The sequence below is a fragment of the Pygocentrus nattereri genome, chromosome 17 (genome assembly GCF_015220715.1).
Source record: "Pygocentrus nattereri isolate fPygNat1 chromosome 17, fPygNat1.pri, whole genome shotgun sequence".
Lineage (NCBI taxonomy): Eukaryota > Metazoa > Chordata > Actinopteri > Characiformes > Serrasalmidae > Pygocentrus > Pygocentrus nattereri.
In genome coordinates, this window is record NC_051227.1 from 4388361 (window position 1) to 4407662 (window position 19302).

Consider the following 19302-nt stretch of genomic DNA (forward strand, 5'->3'; position numbering starts at 1 on the left):
GGCCAAATTGGAATTTCATGAATCACCTAATAGTCTCCTAAAGATTCACAATCAAACTGAATTTATTTGAATCACAGGGAATTTTGAGATGCTGTGATTCACTGAATCATTTCTTAAAGAATTATAATGAAACTGAATTGAATTTTAGTGCCGTATGATATTTAATGATTCACAGAATTGTTTCCTAGAGAGTCATAATCAAACTAAACAATTAGTTTGTGGTGAAATATGAGATTTAGTGATTTAATGAATCATTTCCCAAAGACTCATAATTTATTTAAATTGTTGTTCTAGTCTAATAAAAGAATTGTGTTTGTAATCGATCTTGTAGCTTTAATTCTTTTTAAGTGTAAGCTGGAGAGGCGCTGCTCTGTCTCTGCTGTTTGTGAAGTGAGGGGTGTGAAGGTGTCCGCTAAGAGTAAAAGGTGTTTTTAAAGGTGAAAAAGAGACGCGTGAATCACAACTTGCTCATTGTGTTTGGGCTTCAAAACAGTCAAGAGTGTGTGTGTGTGTGTGTGTGTGTGTGTGTGTGTGTGTGTGTGTGTGTGTGTATATGTGTTAGGGTGTAAATTAGACAGATATAGATCAAAGCTGGCAGTCTGTCACTATCATACTCACACTTACATAAGTGTCAAAAAGAGCCACAAACACACACACAAACATATACATACACACACACGCGCGCAGACTCATCACAGCAGCCGTTTGTTTCCTGATTGAAATGCAGATTAGCTCAAGTTCATTACTGTTAGTTTACTGTTAGTTCACTGTTTACTTTAGGTTCGCTGTTCGTTTGCTCTGTACTGTTAGTTCACTGTTCACTTTAGGTTCGCTGTTCGTTTGCTCTGTACTGTTAGTTCACTGTTCACTTTAGGTTCGCTGTTCGTTTGCTCTGTACTGTTAGTTCACTGTTCACTTTAGGTTCGCTGTTCGTTTGCTCTGTACTGTTAGTTCACTGTTCACTTTAGGTTCGCTGTTCGTTTGCTCTGTACTGTTAGTTCACTGTTCACTTTAGGTTCGCTGTTCGTTTGCTCTGTACTGTTAGTTCACTGTTTACTTTAGGTTCGCTGTTCATTTGCTCTGTACTGTTCACTTTTCAATTTACGTTTGCTGTTAGTTTGCTGTTCTTTGGTTCCTTTTTGGTTCACTGTTAGTTCACAGTTGGTTTACTATTTATTACTATTGGTTCACTGTTCACTGTTAGTTTGTTCTCGGGGGTTGTGTATCATCATATGATCCACACAGTCACTCTGACAGACTGTAATACACTAGAGGAAGCGTAGGGGGCGATACGGCTTCACCTGTTGCATTTAAAAAGCTCTATAATGTTCATATGATCCACACAGTCACTCTGACAGACTGTAATACATTACAGGAAGCGTAGGGGGCGATACGGCTTCTACTGTTTCATTTAAAAAGCTCTATAATGTTCATATGATCCACACAGTCGCTCTGACAGACTGTAATACACTACAGGAAGCGTAGGGGGCGATACAGCTTCTACTGTTTCATTTAAAAAGCTCTATAATGTTCATATGATCCACACAGTCACTCTGACAGACTGTAATACACTAGAGGAAGCGTAGGGGGCGATACGGCTTCTACTGTTTCATTTAAAAAGCTCTATAATGTTCATATGATCATGTTGCTCTGTTGTTGAAATGATGCTGCATGTGACCTTGAGTGACCTCACTAACTTCTCTGAGTTGTGGCCCCGCCCCCCGCTAACAGACACCAATCGCCTCACAGACTTGTTCCGTCAAGAGGAGGTTGTCATGGTTACGGGAGGCGGGCAGATCCACAGCCCGCGGTACCCGAACGCCTACCCCCGGAACCTGCTGTTGTCATGGAGACTTCGCTCCGCCGTACACACGCACTTCCTGCTGGAGTTCGACGTGCAGTTCGGCCTGGAGGAGCCCGAGAACAACGTCTGCAGGTGAGGCGGACGGAGGGATGGAACGATGGAGGGATTAACGAGCAAAAAGCTGTAGGACTGCGCTTTTCCAGAACAAAATATCTTCTAATTCTTATACATATATAAATGTTACACACTCACTGACAGCTCTACTGACCGTTTCACTCTGTAGTTTTATAGTTATAGGCTGTAGTCCATCTGTTTCTCTGTATACTTTGTTACCCTGTTCTTCAGTGGTCAAGACCTCCACAGCACCACCACAGAGTAGGTGGATCATTTTCAGTACTGCAGTAACACTGACGTGGTGGTGGTGAGTTACTGTGTGTTGCACTGGTGCGGGTGGATCAAACACAGCAGTGCTGCTGGAGTTTTTAACACTGTGTCCACTCACTCTCCACTCTATTAGACACTCCTGCCTTGTCAGTCCACCTTGTAGATGTAAAGTCAGAGACGACAGCTCATCTGCTGCTGCACAGTTTGCGCTGGTCATCCTCTAGTCCTTCATCAGTGGTCACAGGACATTGCCCACAGGACGCTGTTGACTGGATATGTTGGTTTGTGGACCATTCTCAGTCCAGCAGCGACACTGAGGTGTTTATAAACTCTAGCAGCACTGCTGTGTCTGATCCACTCAGACCAGCACAATACACACTAACACACCACCACCAAGTTTGTTTTCACTAAGGAACCCTTGAAGAACCACTTTTTTTTTAAAGAGTGTACTGAAGTGTGTAGGTGTGCTGACTCTGTGTGTTTGTGTGCAGGTATGACTTTGTAGAGGTGGAGGACATATCTGAGAACACCACTATAATCTGGGGTCGCTGGTGTGGGAGAAAAGCTCCCAGGCCCATAACATCCAGGACCAACCACATCAAGATCACATTCAAATCGGACGATTACTTCGTGGCCAAGCCAGGATTCAAACTCTGCTACTCTCTGGTGGTGAGTTTCCCTCATTTGTACACTTAACAGATGGTTCTTCGATGGCTCTTTAGTAGAGAAAATGGATCTACATAGAGCCATGAACACTCAAAGAACAATTTGCATCATTTAGTGTTATGTGTATCGTGAAAGGGTTCTTCAGATTGAGGGAGAATGTGCTGTTCATGGTTCTATACAGAACCTTTTTGAAAATGTTTCTGTGAAGCACCTACAGCGCGTTCGCCATCAATCTGAAGAGCCATTTCACAATACAAAGAATCATTTAGTCATGCAAAGTATCATGCAAACATCATCAATATTGAGCCAGTGCTTAGATTTGGCTGATATTTCGAGTCAATATTTGATGATGCGTTTATTAAAAGCACTGTTGTCATTTAGGCAACGCTGGATCTCCCACAGCACCGCACACACAGCCTGCAGCTACTTAGGTAGGCAAAGCTGAGTAGATCCCGAGTGGCACAACTGTCTAAGCAGTGGCCGTGTCATCAGGAGATCACGAGTTCGATCCCTGGTGGTTCTGCAGCCATCCGTTGCCGGGAGTCCAAGAGAGCACAATTGGCCTCGCTCTCTCTGGGTGGGTAGGATGGCTCCCCTTCAGCGCAGGCGTCTGTCAGCTGACGTAACAGATCTGGCAGTTGGCGCTTTCCTCTGAGTGCGTTCGGCTCTCCGGTGACGTTGCGTGAGCGGCAGTTCGAAAAGAAGCGGTGGCTGGTTTCACAGGTCTCGGAGGAAGCCTGTGCTGCCTTCACCCTCCTAGTGTTGGTAGTATCATGTGATTGGTGGAGTCCTAAGTAGTGGATGGAATTGGAAACGACTAAATTGGGGAGAAAATCGGGTAAAAAATTGTTTGGATTTTCGCGTTCCACCTTAAATCTTGCAGCAGTTACATACTGGTGCTTGAGGCATAAGCAGGGAGAGCCAATATACGACAGGTTAAAGTTCATCATTACATTCTGCTGGTATAAACGGAATGAAATGAAGTGCTCAGCATCACTAGTCACACTTGGTACCAGTTCACTACCGGTTGTTTGTTTTGAAGCTGAAAGATACAAGCTGAAAAAGACCTGGGGAGTAACTAGGCTTGTAGTTCTCTCTGGGTAGATTTACAGCCACATGTGATCTGCTGAGGGTCTCTGTGGTCTCAGTATGGCCTTAATTTAATGTACTGATGGTGAAATGCTGTGCAAAGTGCTGTGACGGGCCAAGGACCTGAACAGTGATTGGTGGAGCACTGACAAGTGTGCGCACCTCCATTGAAATGCTGCATGATGCTGTGTGGCACAGTGCGTCCGATGTGCAGTGGCCTTCACAGAAGGCAGTTTGTTGTGCACCAAGATTTAAAGGTATGTACATGTGAAATATCGCAGATCAGCGTCAGCCCCAAATTTCATCGCATCCTTAATTTATACAGCTAAACAGCTGGATTACAGATTACAGGAACGGAATCAGTCAGATTGGCAAAAGTCTTTACAAGGTAACAGACGCTGTTACAGTGATGCAGTGAAGGGCTGCTGTACACTACTGTAATGTACAGCCCACAGAGTGTGAACCGTAACCAAGAATAACGCAGTTCATTATCATGGAAGAGCAGCTGGTCACTGTGTTGAGGACGCTGGAATTTGTGGGACATTCTGTAACTACACACTGCACTGAATTTCAGTTTCAGCACAGGATTTTATTTTTGGTCCATCTCCTATAATAATAATAATAATAATAATAATAGGTCAGTTAGGATAGAAGAGAAATTGTGTGTGTGTGTGTGTGTGTGATAACACATTAACAGCTGTTCACCTCCACAACCACATCTGGAAGATAACAGTAACTCTTGCTCTCCTCTCTCTCTCTCTCTCTCTCTCTCTCTCTCTCTCTCTCTCTCTCTCTCTCTCTCTCTCTCTCTCCATCTCTCTCTCTCTCTCTCTCCATCTCTTTCTCTCTCTCTCTCTCCATCTCTTTCTCTCTCTCTCTCTCCATCTCTTTCTCTCTCTCTCTCTCTCTCTCTCTCTCTCTCTCTCTCTCTCTCTCTCTCCATCTCTTTCTCTCTCTCTCTCTCTCTCTCTCTCTCCATCTCTTTCTCTCTCTCCATCTCTTTCTCCATCTCTTTCTCTCTCTCTCCATCTCTTTCTCTCTGTTCTGTAGGATGTTCTAGATTCTCTGTGTGTTCTGTTTGTTCTGCTGGTTTATATTTTGGGTATACAAGTGTGTGTGTGTGTGTGTGTGTGTGTGTGTGTGTGTGTTTCCTGCTGTCCTGCTTCAGACCTCCTGGAACCGCTGCGTTCCTGAACAGGAAACGTGTGTGGGCTGCGTTTGATCAGGTTTCCGTAGCGATGAGCTTATCGCTTTCCTCGTGTGACCTCTGACCCCACACTATTGTCTGTGGAGTCGGATTTATGTAATGGCATCATGTGCTTCTTCAGGAATGTGAGAGTGTCCAAAGGTGTGTGTGTGTGTGTGTGTGTGTGTGTGTGTGTGTGTGTGTGTGTGTGTGTGTGTGTGTGTGTGTGTGTGTGTTTATTAGGGTGTATCAGGTTTATACCACATTGTAGGGATGACATTACACTATACACTAACGTTGTGGGGCCCTTTCTTACTTGAGGGGACCCATAAGGTAAATTAAACTTTAAGGTGAAGAGGTTTTAAGGGTTAGTGTAGCATTCACTTCTCAAATGAATGGAAGGCTATGTAATGTCCCCACAAGTCACATAAACAAACATGCGTGCATGGAGGGGTGAATAAGCGGGTTAAAATATCTCTCTAATTTTTCTTCAAGCTTCAAGAAAATCTTAAGGTACAAAATACTTGGTGAATATATGAGTAAAACAAGTAAATTAATTTTTGAAAAATATTTTCATTATTTCAGAAATGATAAATATGGATATTGAATGAAGTGGAAATACATTGATAATACATTGAGTTTTAGCTGTATTGTCCAGCTGTCATATAGAGGAGTGGTTATGATGATGTAAAGGGAAGAGAAGAATAATAAGTGTTGAGTCATGATTTCTCTCTTTCAGAATGATCCTCTGCCGTCCTTTACTAGCTGGGAGACGGTCACAGGTGCATCGGTATGTATTCACTGATCGCTGCACACCCAAAATACAGACCACCCACAAAACCATACAAACATACAAAATAACATTAGGCTGAATGAATAACCGACTCTAAATGTAGGTATTGTGATATAAACTGAGTCTGTTCTACAGTTTCTCATTAGGCTGAATGAATAACCGACTCTAAATGTAGGTATTGTGATATAAACCGAGTCTGTTCTACAGTTTCTCATTAGGCTGAATGAATAACCGACTCTAAATGTAGGTATTGTGATATAAACCGAGTCTGTTCTACAGTTTCTCATTAGGCTGAATGAATAACCGACTCTAAATGTAGGTATTGTGATATAAACCGAGTCTGTTCTACAGTTTCTCATTAGGCTGAATGAATAACTGACTCTAAATGTAGGTATTGTGATATAAACTGAGTCTGTTCTACAGTTTCTCATTAGGCTGAATGAATAACCGGTTCTAAATGTAGGGATTGTGATATAAACCGAGTCTGTTCTACAGTTTCTCATTAGGCTGAATGAATAACCGACTCTAAATGTAGGTATTGTGATATAAACTGAGTCTGTTCTACAGTTTCTCATTAGGCTGAATGAATAACCGGCTCTAAATGTAGGGATTGTGATATAAACCGAGTCCATTCTACAGTTTCTCATTAGGCTGAATGAATAACCGACTCTAAATGTAGGTATTGTGATATAAACTGAGTCTGTTCTACAGTTTCTCATTAGACTGAATGAATAACCGACTCTAAATGTAGGTATTGTGATATAAACTGAGTCTGTTCTACAGTTTCTCATTAGGCTGAATGAATAACTGACTCTAAATGTAGGTATTGTTATGTAGGTGTGTTTTTTTTCTCTCTCTCTCTCTCTCTCTCTCTCTCTCTCTCTCTCTCTCTCTCTCTCTCTCTCTCTCTCTCTGTAGGGTGTAACTGAAGCTCCCCTCTCAGCGGATGATCTTGATGATGTCATCGCTGGGTTCAGTACAGTTGAGGAGGTCATGAAGCACATGAACCCTCAAACCTGGCAGCAGGATCTCAACAGCATCTACACTCACACACACTACTACATACCACGCAGTTATTACACCGACCGCAAACAGAAGGGTGCGTGTATTAATCGTCTGTAGTGATCTATAGTGTTTTCTCCTTAGTAAGGCTGTCTTATAGTACTCTACTGTAAAGTCGTGCGCAAAACCTGTGAATACAGTCCTTCAAATTACGTGTTGCATAAAGGTACATGGAAAGAATCCGATTAAACAAATGAAATAAAAATATTATTAAAATATTATATTAATCAGTCGACCCCCTCACAGTAATACCGCTCATACTGTGTCAGGTGGCTGGCATATTTCACTTGTGGCTTGCCCATTAGTTTGGGGCCTGAGTATTAGCTCTTAGCCAGCCTGTAACACTACTCCTGGCTAGCTATTGTGGTTGTTGCATTCATGTTGTTGTTCATCTTGTTCATGACTAGCACAAGAGCTTGTGGCTACTGTATCAGTTTATGGCTAGCACAGTGGTCTCTGAACTGAGCCGAGTGAAGCTGTAGGTATAGGATTGTGGGTAACTCATCTGACTCAGTTGATTCCCCACCTGGATTAAGACCCCACGCTGCACCCATATAAGGGTTTGTGGAAAAGACGCTACGTTCACCTCCCTCTGTAACACGATTAAGTTCCCAAATGCGTAAATGTAAATGATGAATTTTGTGAGTTGTTACACTCTGAGTGCTGTGTGTTTGTGATAAACCTGCATTTACTGCACATTCCTCATGCTCAGAGTGTGTCTGTGTGTGTGTGTGTGGGCGGCCAAGGTGGGGCAGGGGGTGGTGGGGTGGTGGTGGTGTGTAGAAGAGATTCACTCATGCCAGACTTTTGAAGGAGAGAGAGAGAGAGAGAGAGAGAGAGAGAGAGAGAGTTAACTATTTACCTGCTTTTAATGGGGATTATTCAACTGTGTCTCCTTAACACACACACACACTCACACACCCCTACACACAGACATACTCACACACACACACATATACACCAGGACACTTTAGGCAAAGTGTATAAATATAAAATTACTTACGTGGTGCTTGCTGCATTTATGCTTGTTTATTTTCATTCCTGCTCATGTTATCTGCCTAAATAAGAAATCAGGCTTATTTTATTTGGCTAAATAAGAAATTTAGCTTGTTATCTTCCTGAATAAGAAATGTAGCTTGCTTTATCTGCCTAAATAAGAAATCTAGCTTACGTTACCTTCCAAAATAAGAAATGTAGCTTAATTTATCTTCCTGAATAAGAAATGTAGCTTACTTTATCTGCCTAAATAAGAAATCTAGCTTACGTTACCTTCCAAAATAAGAAATGTAGCTTAATTTATCTTCCTGAATAAGAAATGTAGCTTACTTTATCTGCCTAAATAAGAAATCTAGCTTACGTTACCTTCCAAAATAAGAAATGTAGCTTACTTTATCTTCCTGAATAAGAAATGTAGCTTACGTTACCTTCGAAAATAAGAAATGTAGCTTACTTTATCTTCCTGAATAAGAAATGTAGCTTACGTTACCTTCGAAAATAAGAAATGTAGCTTACTTTATCTTCCTGAATAAGAAATCTAGCTTACTTTATCTGCCTAAATAAGAAATCTAGCTTACGTTACCTTCCAAAATAAGAAATCTAGCTTACTTTATCTGCCTAAATAAGAAATCTAGCTTACTTTATCTGCCTAAATAAGAAATCTAGTTTACGTTATGTTCCTAAATAAGAAATCTAGCTTATGTTATGTTCCTAAATAAGAAATCTAGCTTACTTTATCTGCCTAAATAAGAAATCTAGCTTATGTTATCTGCCTAAATAAGAAATCTAGCTTACTTTATCTGCCTAAATAAGAAATCTAGCTTACATTATCTGCCTAAATAAGAAATCTAGTTAATGTTATCTGTCTAAATGAGAAATCCAGATAATATCTTGCTAAATGAGAAACAGTTTACAGTAGCAGTAATAGTAACCAGGGGTCGCTATGACAACACAAATATATGTATACATTTTAATAAAAAATATGTATGTTAGAACCAAAATCTTCTCGAACCATCATAAAACAGTGTCTCAGTCACCAGGCAGTGAATTTATAACCATTTACTATTGCAGTAACTTTCTGTAAGGGAGCTTTTAGAGGTGGACGTCTGGTTCCTATCATCACCACTATGAACCATTCTCTAGAAGAGAGCGTTTCACACCAAACCACTAGATATTGCAGATATTGCACAGTCAGCTCTTCTCACATTTAGCTGCTGCTGGCAAATTCCTCCCAACACACAGACACACACACACAAACTAATTTGTTCGTGTGTATTTTTTTTCTCTAGTTGATCTGGATCGTCTGAATGAAGACGTTAAGCAGTTCAGTTGCACTCCGCGCAATTTCTCTGTGAACCTGCGGGAGGAGCTGAAGGCCACCAACGCAGTGTTTTTCCCACGATGCCTGCTTGTGAAGCGCTGTGGTGGAAACTGTGGCTGTGGCACGAACAACTGGAACTCTTGCAGTTGCAGCGCTGGCAAAACCGTCAACAAACTACACGAGGTAGATCTTCACTCACCTCCAGCTTCATATTCAGACTGACGAGTTGCGAGGGCCATGTTACAGATCTCTGATATCTGATGTGTTTAGTCTCCATGACGACTTCAGTAGGGACTAAATTTCAGACAGTATCTATTCCAGAATAACAGTTCTTAACTTCATAATCTCATCATTAACTCCAGATAAGGAAACAGCATCACACAAACATCCTAACTAGACTAAACCTCCTAAATACTGTCCTAACTGTAGGATGAACCCCAACAGTGTCCTAACTTCTGTTTAAGGTCAGTTTCTATGGTTTTTAGGTGGCTGAGTCAGCGTAGTTCACTACCAGCATAATGAGCTCCATATATTTCTACTGTAAAACGCTGCTTTCACTGGGAGATGTTTCTTTTCTAACTCTGCGTTTTAAAAATCTTAGATGCTGCAGACTCGAACTCCACTGTCCCTCTGATTACCTCCCTGTGTTAATGTTGATGCTCTTTCTTCAACTAAAAAAGTGCTTTTCGTGAAGTAAATGGAAAGCAATTGCCCATATTAAGCTTGCCAGGTTGTTGCTATGGTATGTCAAGTGCTAATGTCTTAGTGTGGCATTGGCATTTTCGGTGGCTATGACATTCCTTGCTAAGGTGTTGCTAGGCAGTTGCTTTTGTATCCCAAATGGTTGCAAAGTGGTTGCAATGGTATCCTGTGTGGTTGCTAGGTGGTTGCTATGGTATCGTATATGGTTGCTAGGGCATTTTTAGGTGATGCTGTGGTATGTCAAGTCCTAATGTGTTAGTGTGTTGCTAGGTGGTTGCTATGGCATTCCTAGTGTTATTGGTGTTATTGGTTAGTGCTAAGGTGTTATTGGTCAGTTGCTGTTGTATCCCAAATGGTTGCTAAGGTGTTGCTAGGTGGTTGCTATGGTATACCAAATGATTGCCAAGTGATGCATTATTAAGTAATTGCTGTGGCACCCCAGGTGGTTGCTAGGATGTTGCTAGGCTAGAACCATATTTAAGAGGGTTGCTAGATTGTTGCTATGATATTTTACGTCGTTCACTGAGTGTTTCCAATGGACTTGTATGATCCTAATTTAAGATGGGTGCGCAAACTTTTGCCCCATATTTCAAAAATTATGGGCCAAGTTAGTAAAAAAATCCAGAAAATAATAATATTAGGATTTTATTATTATTAATATTTATTATTATTATTATTACTTTTGTTGTTGTTTTTGTTGCTGATATTGATATTGTGGTCAGTTTGGATTCAGAGAAAAAGGAACAGGTCAGTCCAAACAGCTGAATCGTCCACTATCAGCACCACAAAGAGGAATTGCAAACACAGCAGATGTTTTAGTCGCGTTAGTTTATTTTGGCACATAGAATATTTAATTCACCACAGAACGTCAGATCATATTTTACACACACACACACACACACATAGACAAACATGCACACTCATGTATACACGCACACACACACACAATAAAAACACTGTACACACACAAAAGACTCTTTAAAAACAATACATACATACTAGACACACACTACATACACACAATAAATGCAATAGACACACACACTACATACTCACACTAATTTGCATTAAACATGCTAAACACACTCCCAAGACACACATACACATTTCACACTCACACACTATGCACACAATAAAAACACATTGTACGCACTACACACACGATAAAAACACTGTACACACAAACACGCACTATAAATAAAATACACAGATTACACACCATACACACAAATTTGCACTATAAACACACTAGAAACACTCACACAATTCACACACTATATACACATACACAAATATTGAATACACATGCATAGGTTCTCTACACACACAGACTTTATGCACACAGTATAAACAGACACAATCCCTCTACAGTCTACTCTGTTTTAAATATTCACTGGATGAAGATTTGATTCTGAAGGTGTGTGTGTGTGTGTGTGTGTGTGTGTATACATAGTACATACGTACAACCTTATGTCCTTATATTGTGCAAAAACTTGTGAGTGTGTGTTTCACCCTTATCAGCATTAAACACACACTCTCTCTTCTAGTGTTTATTATTAAACTCGGTTTTATCTCTCTGTCCCCCCCCTGCTGCCCTCGAGCTCTTCTTTCTTTCTTTTTCCCCCTTATTCCTTTCTTCATCTTTATCTTTCTCTTGCACACCCTCACAGAATCCCTCATCCTCTCTCTCACCCCTCACTCTCTACTTTTCTCCCTCTAATAACCCTCATTCACTACTTCAGACCTCTCTCCTCAGTCTCTCACTCTCCCTCACCCTACCCCCCCTCCCCTCTCTTTGATGAAGGAGTGCTTTATTTTGTTACACTGTGTTATCAGTAAATTGTTGGAAAGACAAGTGTTGGTTAAGGAAGCACTACTGTTTAATCTCTAAACTCAGAAGTGATGACAGCTTCAGGATAGACTCATACGTGTGTGTGTGTGTGTGTGTGTGTGTGTGTGTGTGTGTGTGTGTGTGTGTGTGTTTGTGTGTGTTTTGTAGTAGAAAGGTAACATCATATTCTCATTATCAGAAATACCAGTAAACCAGTTCACAGGAAAAAAGTTTGGTACTATAAAAGGGATTAAAGGTCTAAGAACAATACTTATCTGTGGTGTAAAGTTTTTACTCTTTGGAAGGTTTCTCAGTTGACAGTTCCAGGAAGACTCCTTAGATAGAAGAAGTTTCTCAGTCAAAAGACCTGGGAAGACTCCTTAACCACAAGGGAAATTTCTCAGTCTACAGGCCTGGGAAGATTCCTTAGCCATGAGGGAAAGTTTCTCGGTCTACAGGCCCAGGAAGACTCTTAGCCATGAGGGAAAGGTTCTCGGTCTACAGGCCTGAGAAGACTCTTAGCCTTGAGGGAAAGTTTCCTGGTCTACAGGCCCAGGAAGACTCTTAGACTGGAAAGACTCTTTAGCCATGAGGGAAAGTTTCTCATTTGACAAGTCCAGGAAGACTCTTAGCCATGAGGGAAAGTTTCTCAGTTGACAGGACTGGGAAGACGCTTAGCCGTGAGGGAAAGTTTCTTGTTCAACAGGCCCAGGAAGACTCTTAGCCAAAAATAGCCTGGAAAGACACTTTAGCCATGAGGGAAAGTTTCTCAGTTGACAGGCCATAGAAGCGAGGGAAGGTTTCTAGATCAATAACAACAGGAAGAATTGTCAGCAGTGAAAGTTTTTTTCAGACAACAGACCTGGAAAGACTCCCTAGCCTTAAGGGAAAGTTTATCAGTTAACAGTCCCGGGAAGTCGCTTAATCGTGAGGGAGAGTTTCTCAGTTGACAGTCAACCTTAGTTAAAAATGTAGAAGCCTGGATAATGAAGAATGTCCTCCTGCTAAACTCTAATAAAACATACAAAAATAGATGATTACCAGTGGAGAACTTTAGTGGTGTAGATTGTTTATTTGAGGTGGACAAAGACAGGAGGGACTCTGCACTCTTGATTATATTATACAATACTGAGCTTGTCTGGAATTCAGTAACGAGACATTTGTTTATGGCTCCAAAAAAATCAACATCCAACATCCACTGTGGTCAATAGCAAATGTTGGGAAGATTTAACTCTTTGCAGATCGCTCCGTTCACCACTGTGGGCTATGGACTATTGCCGAATGCGGTGGTAGCATGTTCCGTCGCAGCTCCAATAAAAACAATGGAATGTCCAGTTTGTTGTCTGTATTCCACAGACACAACAATGCAGCGTTGTTGTTGTTGTTGTTGTTGTTGTTTAAATGGTCTTTGATGTGTTTGTAGGTGCTGAAGTTCTCTCCGGGACAGAACTACTACAGGAAGAAGACCAGAGCACGCTGGGTTCTGGAGGAGATCCACCTGCAGCACCACGAACGCTGCGAGTGTGTGTGTCACTCACGGCCTCCTCGATGAACATACACACACACCTACATACATACAGCGTCCTCTCTGTGTTCTCTCCAGCCTTGACTGATGCAGATATGTAGCCTTCTGTCTGTCGATATTTTGTAGTTTTATTTGTCAGTGCCTTCCTGCACACACACACACACACACACACACACACACACACACACACACACACACACAGAGTAACTGCAGTATTATTTATTTCTGTGTTTTATATGGAAAGTATTATAGACAGTAATGGGACCAAACCAACCTGAAAAAATAGCTTTTGTTTCTGCCAGCTTTACACACACACACACACACACACACACACACACGTCTGTCCTCTCTGCAACTCTGGAACATCAAAGAAAAACCCAGAGGACTGTTACACCCTCCTACAAAAACATTGCATTCCCTTCATTCCAGCTCTCTCGCTCACTCTCTACTCAAAAACAGCCGCTCTCACCTGCACACAGGTGTTTATGCTCAAACAGTCATCATCTTTTACAACCTTTCCAGTCAATTTCCAAATGCGTCCATTTCCTGTCTCCAGACTCCACCCACAAATGTGTTCTTTCTGAGCTAATGTTGGGAGGTTGAACCAGCTTTACAGACTGAGTTTATATCACAATACCTACATTTAGAGTATAGAATGTTTTGAGGTGTTATTTTACATTTGGTGTAATGGGATTCCTATCAAAGTTCTGTAAAACTTGTCCAACTTCACAATAGTAGCTACAAAACCATACCTTTGTAAGCATGAATAGGTCAGTTTATGGAGAATGGAGAATAAAACCTGTTTAAGTTGATCATCTTAGTTGTTTGAGCTAAACAAATGATTCGGTTTATTTTTGTTATAAATATTCTGACAATATGTTTCTGTCTCTGAATTAGTGACATAAATGATTGTGGAGATCAGCGAAGACTGAGTACCAAAACAAAACCAAATACCAAAGACTTTACACTCTGAGATTTAAACTGTTTTATATGTAACTTTTCAAAAGCACAATAAATTGATACGTTTTTCCATGTTTCGAAAGTGTCCAGTGTGTCTTTAGTCCATTAGACCATTTTTCCTCTGGGGACATGTCAATGTGAGAAATATACATCCAGATTCCTAAAATGTACATCATCACCCAGCCACTTCATTAAGTCCACCTCCTTGTTTCTACGCTCATTGTCCACTTTATCAGCTCCACTTACTGTATAGCTGCACTTTGTAGTTCTACAGTTACAGACTGTAGTCCATCTGTTGCTCTGATACTCTGTTACCCTGTTCTTCAGTGGTCAGGACCCCCATGGACCCTCACAGCAGGTACTATTTGGGTGGTGGATCATTCTCAGCACTGTAGTAACTCTGACGTGGTGGTGATGTGTTGCGCTGGTCTGAGTGGATCAGACAAAGCAGTGCTGCTGGAGTTTTTAAACACCCCAGTGTTGCTGCTGGACTGAGAATAGTCCACCAACCAAAAATATCCAGCCAACAGAGTCCTGTGGGCAGCGTCCTCTGACCACTGATGAAGGACTAGAGGACGACCAACACAAACTGCAGCAGCAGATGAGCTGTCGTCTCTGACTTTACATCTACAAGGTGGACCGACAAGGTAGGTGTCTAATAGAGTGGACAGTGAGTGGCCCATCAGCCAGTGCACTGCAGTTCTTCCTCTCACCCGTTGGTGGCAGCAGTGCTGTAACGAAGTAGCTAAAGTTTCTTCTCTGACCTGCAACTTCATTTACTGACCACATTTAGTCCAGACTGCAGCCATGAAGCTCAGACTAACACTGGGAGCCGCTGATTTAGATGTAAATTTGAATTTTTCATCAAGAGCCGCAGAAGATGAGCCTCATATTCAAAAGACTGTAATGAATTTAATACCAACAGATATGAAACACAGTATGAACATTACAGTAAATATTCAGGAGAGAAACTAAAGCAGCTGCGGCTCCGAGTCTCACAGCCCGACTTCTTACCGGAGACGATTCAGCAGAGCAGGAAATATTAACCCATTATGGGTGAACAATAACGGCTGATTATGATGATTGATCTTATTTAATGAAGTGATTTATGAATGCAGTCGCTGTGTTTACTTGATATTAAGGAACATCTAACACAACTGAAAATGTATAGATTTTAGATTAGATTGTCTCATAAATTAGATGAATATAAAGTATATACTTAACCTCTTATTGTCCAGGGTATATTTAGGTTTGTCCATCTTACTTTGACAAATCGTAAGGCAAATTATTAAGTAACTGCATGAAATCAATGTACATTTTTATTGTATTTATTTATTTTGTAAAATCCCCCCTCAAATGAGCAGAACGTGTGTTTTATGATCTCCACATATCACTATACACTTACAATTTACTGCTGAGCGCCAAAAATCTTAAACATTCTTTTTGTTATCTTATTAATGTAGTGTTTCCAGAGCAGATCACTGAAGAGACGCCGTCTGTTTATAGTTTAGAGCCCAGATTTGGGGAAAAACGGGTCGACTATCAGTAGAAAAACAAACTGAGTTCAGCTTCTTTTAATATAAGGGTTTAAAATGACATCACCGTCTATTAGACTGGAGAGAAGAGTTACAGCCTCACATGACGCCCAGCTTCTGAATGGAGCTTACGGAAAATGAAAGCTATGAAGAACATGATGAAGTGCGTTTAGGAACCACCGGTGGTTCCAAGGAGTTTAAGAGGCTCATATATTTGGCATGTTTTGCTGTTACTCTTATACTACACTGCGCAAAAAAAATAAAGGGAACACTCAAATAACACATCCTAGATCTGAATGAATGAAATATTCTCATTGAATACTTTGTTCTGTACAAAGTTGAATGTGCTGACAACAAAATCACAAAAATCATCAATGGAAATCAAATTTATTAACCAATGGAGGCCTGGATTTGGAGTCACACACAAAATTAAAGTGGAAAAACACACGACAGGCTGATCCAACTTTGATGTGATGTCCTTAAAACAAGTCAAAATGAGGCTCAGTATTGTGTGTGGCCTCCACGTGCCTGTATGACCTCCCTACAACGCCTGGGTATGCTCCTGATGAGGTGGCGGATGGTCTCCTGAGGGATCTCCTCCCAGACCTGGACTAAAGCATCCGCCAACTCCTGGACAGTCTGTGGTGTAACGTGGCGTTGGTGGATGGAGCAAGACATGATGTCCCAGATGTGCTCAATCAGATTCAGGTCTGGGGAACGGGCGGGCCAGTCCATAGCTTCAATGCCTTCATCTTGCAGGAACTGCTGACACACTCCAGCCACATGAGGTCTAGCACTGTCCTGCATTAGGAGGAACCCAGGACCAACCGCACCAGCATATGGTCTCACAAGGGGTCTGAGGATCTCATCTCGGTACCTAATGGCAGTCAGGCTACCTCTGGCGAGGTAGAGGTAGTGGTCCTGCTGCTGGGTTGTTTCCCTCCTACGGCTTCCTCCACGTCTCCTGGTGTACTGGCCTGTCTCCTGGTAGCGCCTCCAGCCTCTGGACACTGTGCTGACAGACACAGCAAACCTTCTTGCCACAGCTCGCATTGATGTGCCATCATGGATGAGCTGCCCTACCTGAGCCACTTGTGTGGGTTGTTGAGTCCGTCTCATGCTACCACGAGTGTGAAAGCACCACCAACATTCAAAAGTGACCAAAACATCAGCCAGAAAGCAGAAAGGTACTGAGAAGTGGTCTGTGGTCCCCACCTGCAGAACCACTCCTTTATTGAGTGTCTTGCTAATTGCCAGTAATTTCCACCTGTTGTCTGTTCCATTTGCACAACAGCTGTGAAATTGATTGTCAATCAGTGTTGCTTCCTAAGTGGACAGTTTGATTTCACAGAAGTTTGATTTACTTGGAGTTATATTGTGTTGTTTAAGTGTTCCCTTTATTTTTTTGAGCAGTATATTTCATTTTTTGTTATAAGCGCTTACTGATCCAAACTGCTCTGATCAGTGCAACAATAAAAGGAGCCTCGTGCATCTTTTACACAGTGATAGGAAACACGGCAGCTCACATAAAGCTCAGATTCTATGTGCTGATATTTTGAAAACATACGATTTTAAATCATTTGTGAACAACATTTCTGCCCGGAGGTATTTAGTCACTTTATGATCTGGTCTACTTTGAAGTTTGGACACCCTGAAGTATAAAAATCGAAGACTTTTCAGCTTTGTTAGATGACATGATGAAGGTTTAAAGAACTGAAGATGAAAGTTTGTTGAGGAAACATCTGACTGTTCCTTTAAATAGAGAAACGGGACATTTACACTCTTACACTACACACTTACACGTCTGATTAACAGCACAGTAAAGAAAGTGCCAGTATTCACACGTCAGGTGTGAACTGAGGTGGTAAAGGAGAAAAAACTACTTTCAATTGTGCTGAAGTCATTTCAGGTGTCTGTGCTTCTCAGAGCTTTTAGATACTGATATGACGTATTTACGGTCTACCAAGTGGCACCTGTATAACCTTCAATATATGACAGTATATTAAGAGCGAGGATATTAGAGACTTGGGTTTGATTTAGAAACGTCTTTGTCAGACGCTGCTGTATTTTAACCTCAAATGCAGTGTGAAGCGTTCAGGCGTTATTTCAGAGCTGCTTTAAAAATGCCTAAATAAAAGGAAATGAAAACCACGTATTCTAATGTGTGTTCTGTAACTTATGTGGACATAAATTACCTACCTGATAGAGGAGGAAAGTGATGATAGAGGAGGAGAGTGAGGGATGATAGGGGAGGAGAAAGAGGGGTGATAGAGGAGGAGAATGTTGATAAGGGAGGAGAGAGTGATGATAGAGGAGGAGAGCGAGGGATGATAGAGAAGGAGAGAGTGAGTGATGATAGAGGAAGAGAGAGTGAGGGATGATACAGGAGGAGAGAGTGAGCAATGATAGAGGAGGAGAGAGTGATGATAGAGGAGGAGAGTGAGGGATGATAGAGGAGGAAAAGGTGATAGAGGAGGAGAGTAATGATATAGAAGGAAAGTGAGTGATGATAAGGGAGGAGAGAGTGATGATAGAGGAGGAGAATGAGGGATAATAGAGGAGGAGAGTGATAATAGAGGAGGAGAGTGAGGGATGATAGAGAAGGAGAGGGGGTGATAGAGGAGGAGAGTGAGGGATGATAGAGGAGGAGAAAGAGGGATGACAGATGAGGAGAGAGTGATGATAGAGGAGGAGAGAGTGAGTGATGATAGAGGAGAGAGTGAGTGATGATAGAGGAGAGAGTGAGCGATGATAGAGGAGGAGAGAGTGATGATAGAGGAGGAAAAGGTGATAGAGGAGGAGAGTGATGATATAGGAGGAGAGTGAGTGATGATAAGGGAGGAGAGAGTGATGATAGAGGAGGAGAGTGAGGGATGATAGAGGAGGAGAGTGAGGGATGATAGAGGAGAGAGTGAGTGATGATAGAGGAGAGAGTGAGCGATGATAGAGGAGGAGAGAGTGATGATAGAGGAGGAAAAGGTGATAGAGGAGGAGAGTGATGATATAGGAGGAGAGTGAGTGATGATAAGGGAGGAGAGAGTGATGATAGAGGAGGAGAGTGAGGGATGATAGAGGAGGAGAGTGAGGGATGACAGATAAGGAGAGAGTGATGATAGAGGAGGAGAGTGAGGGATGATACAGTAGGAGAGAGAGGGATAATAGAGGAGAGTGATGATAGAGGAGGAGAGAGGGATGATAGAGAAGGAGAGAGTGAGTGATGATAGAGGAGGAGAGTGAGGGATGATACAGGAGGAGAGAGTGAGCAATGATAGAGGAGGAGAGTGAGGGATGATAGAGGAGGAAAAGGTGATAGAGGAGGAGAGTGATGATATAGGAGGAGAGTGAGTGATGATAGAGGAGGAGAGAGTGATGATAGAGGTGGAGAGTGAGGGATGATACAGTAGGAGAGAGAGGGATAATAGAGGAGGAGACAGTGAGGGATGATAGA

The 19302-nt window shown here is 41.8% G+C and overlaps 1 protein-coding gene across 2 annotated transcripts in view; it reads left to right on the forward strand.

Annotated features, from left to right (window-relative positions):
- Nucleotides 1-14396, forward strand: part of pdgfd (platelet derived growth factor d) — a 35862-nt gene extending 21466 nt beyond the window's left edge. The window contains exons 2-7 of one of the 2 annotated variants that reach the window (XM_017686825.2): nucleotides 1732-1936; nucleotides 2680-2857; nucleotides 5869-5919; nucleotides 6841-7021; nucleotides 9270-9484; nucleotides 13258-14396. In XM_017686825.2, coding sequence (XP_017542314.1) covers nucleotides 1732-1936; nucleotides 2680-2857; nucleotides 5869-5919; nucleotides 6841-7021; nucleotides 9270-9484; nucleotides 13258-13386 — 959 coding nt within the window. In that variant the 3' untranslated portion in view covers nucleotides 13387-14396. The remainder of the gene's footprint in view (nucleotides 1-1731; nucleotides 1937-2679; nucleotides 2858-5868; nucleotides 5920-6840; nucleotides 7022-9269; nucleotides 9485-13257) is intronic. The other variant, XM_017686827.2, reaches the window with a different exon arrangement.
- The last annotated feature ends 4906 nt before the right edge of the window (nucleotides 14397-19302 follow it).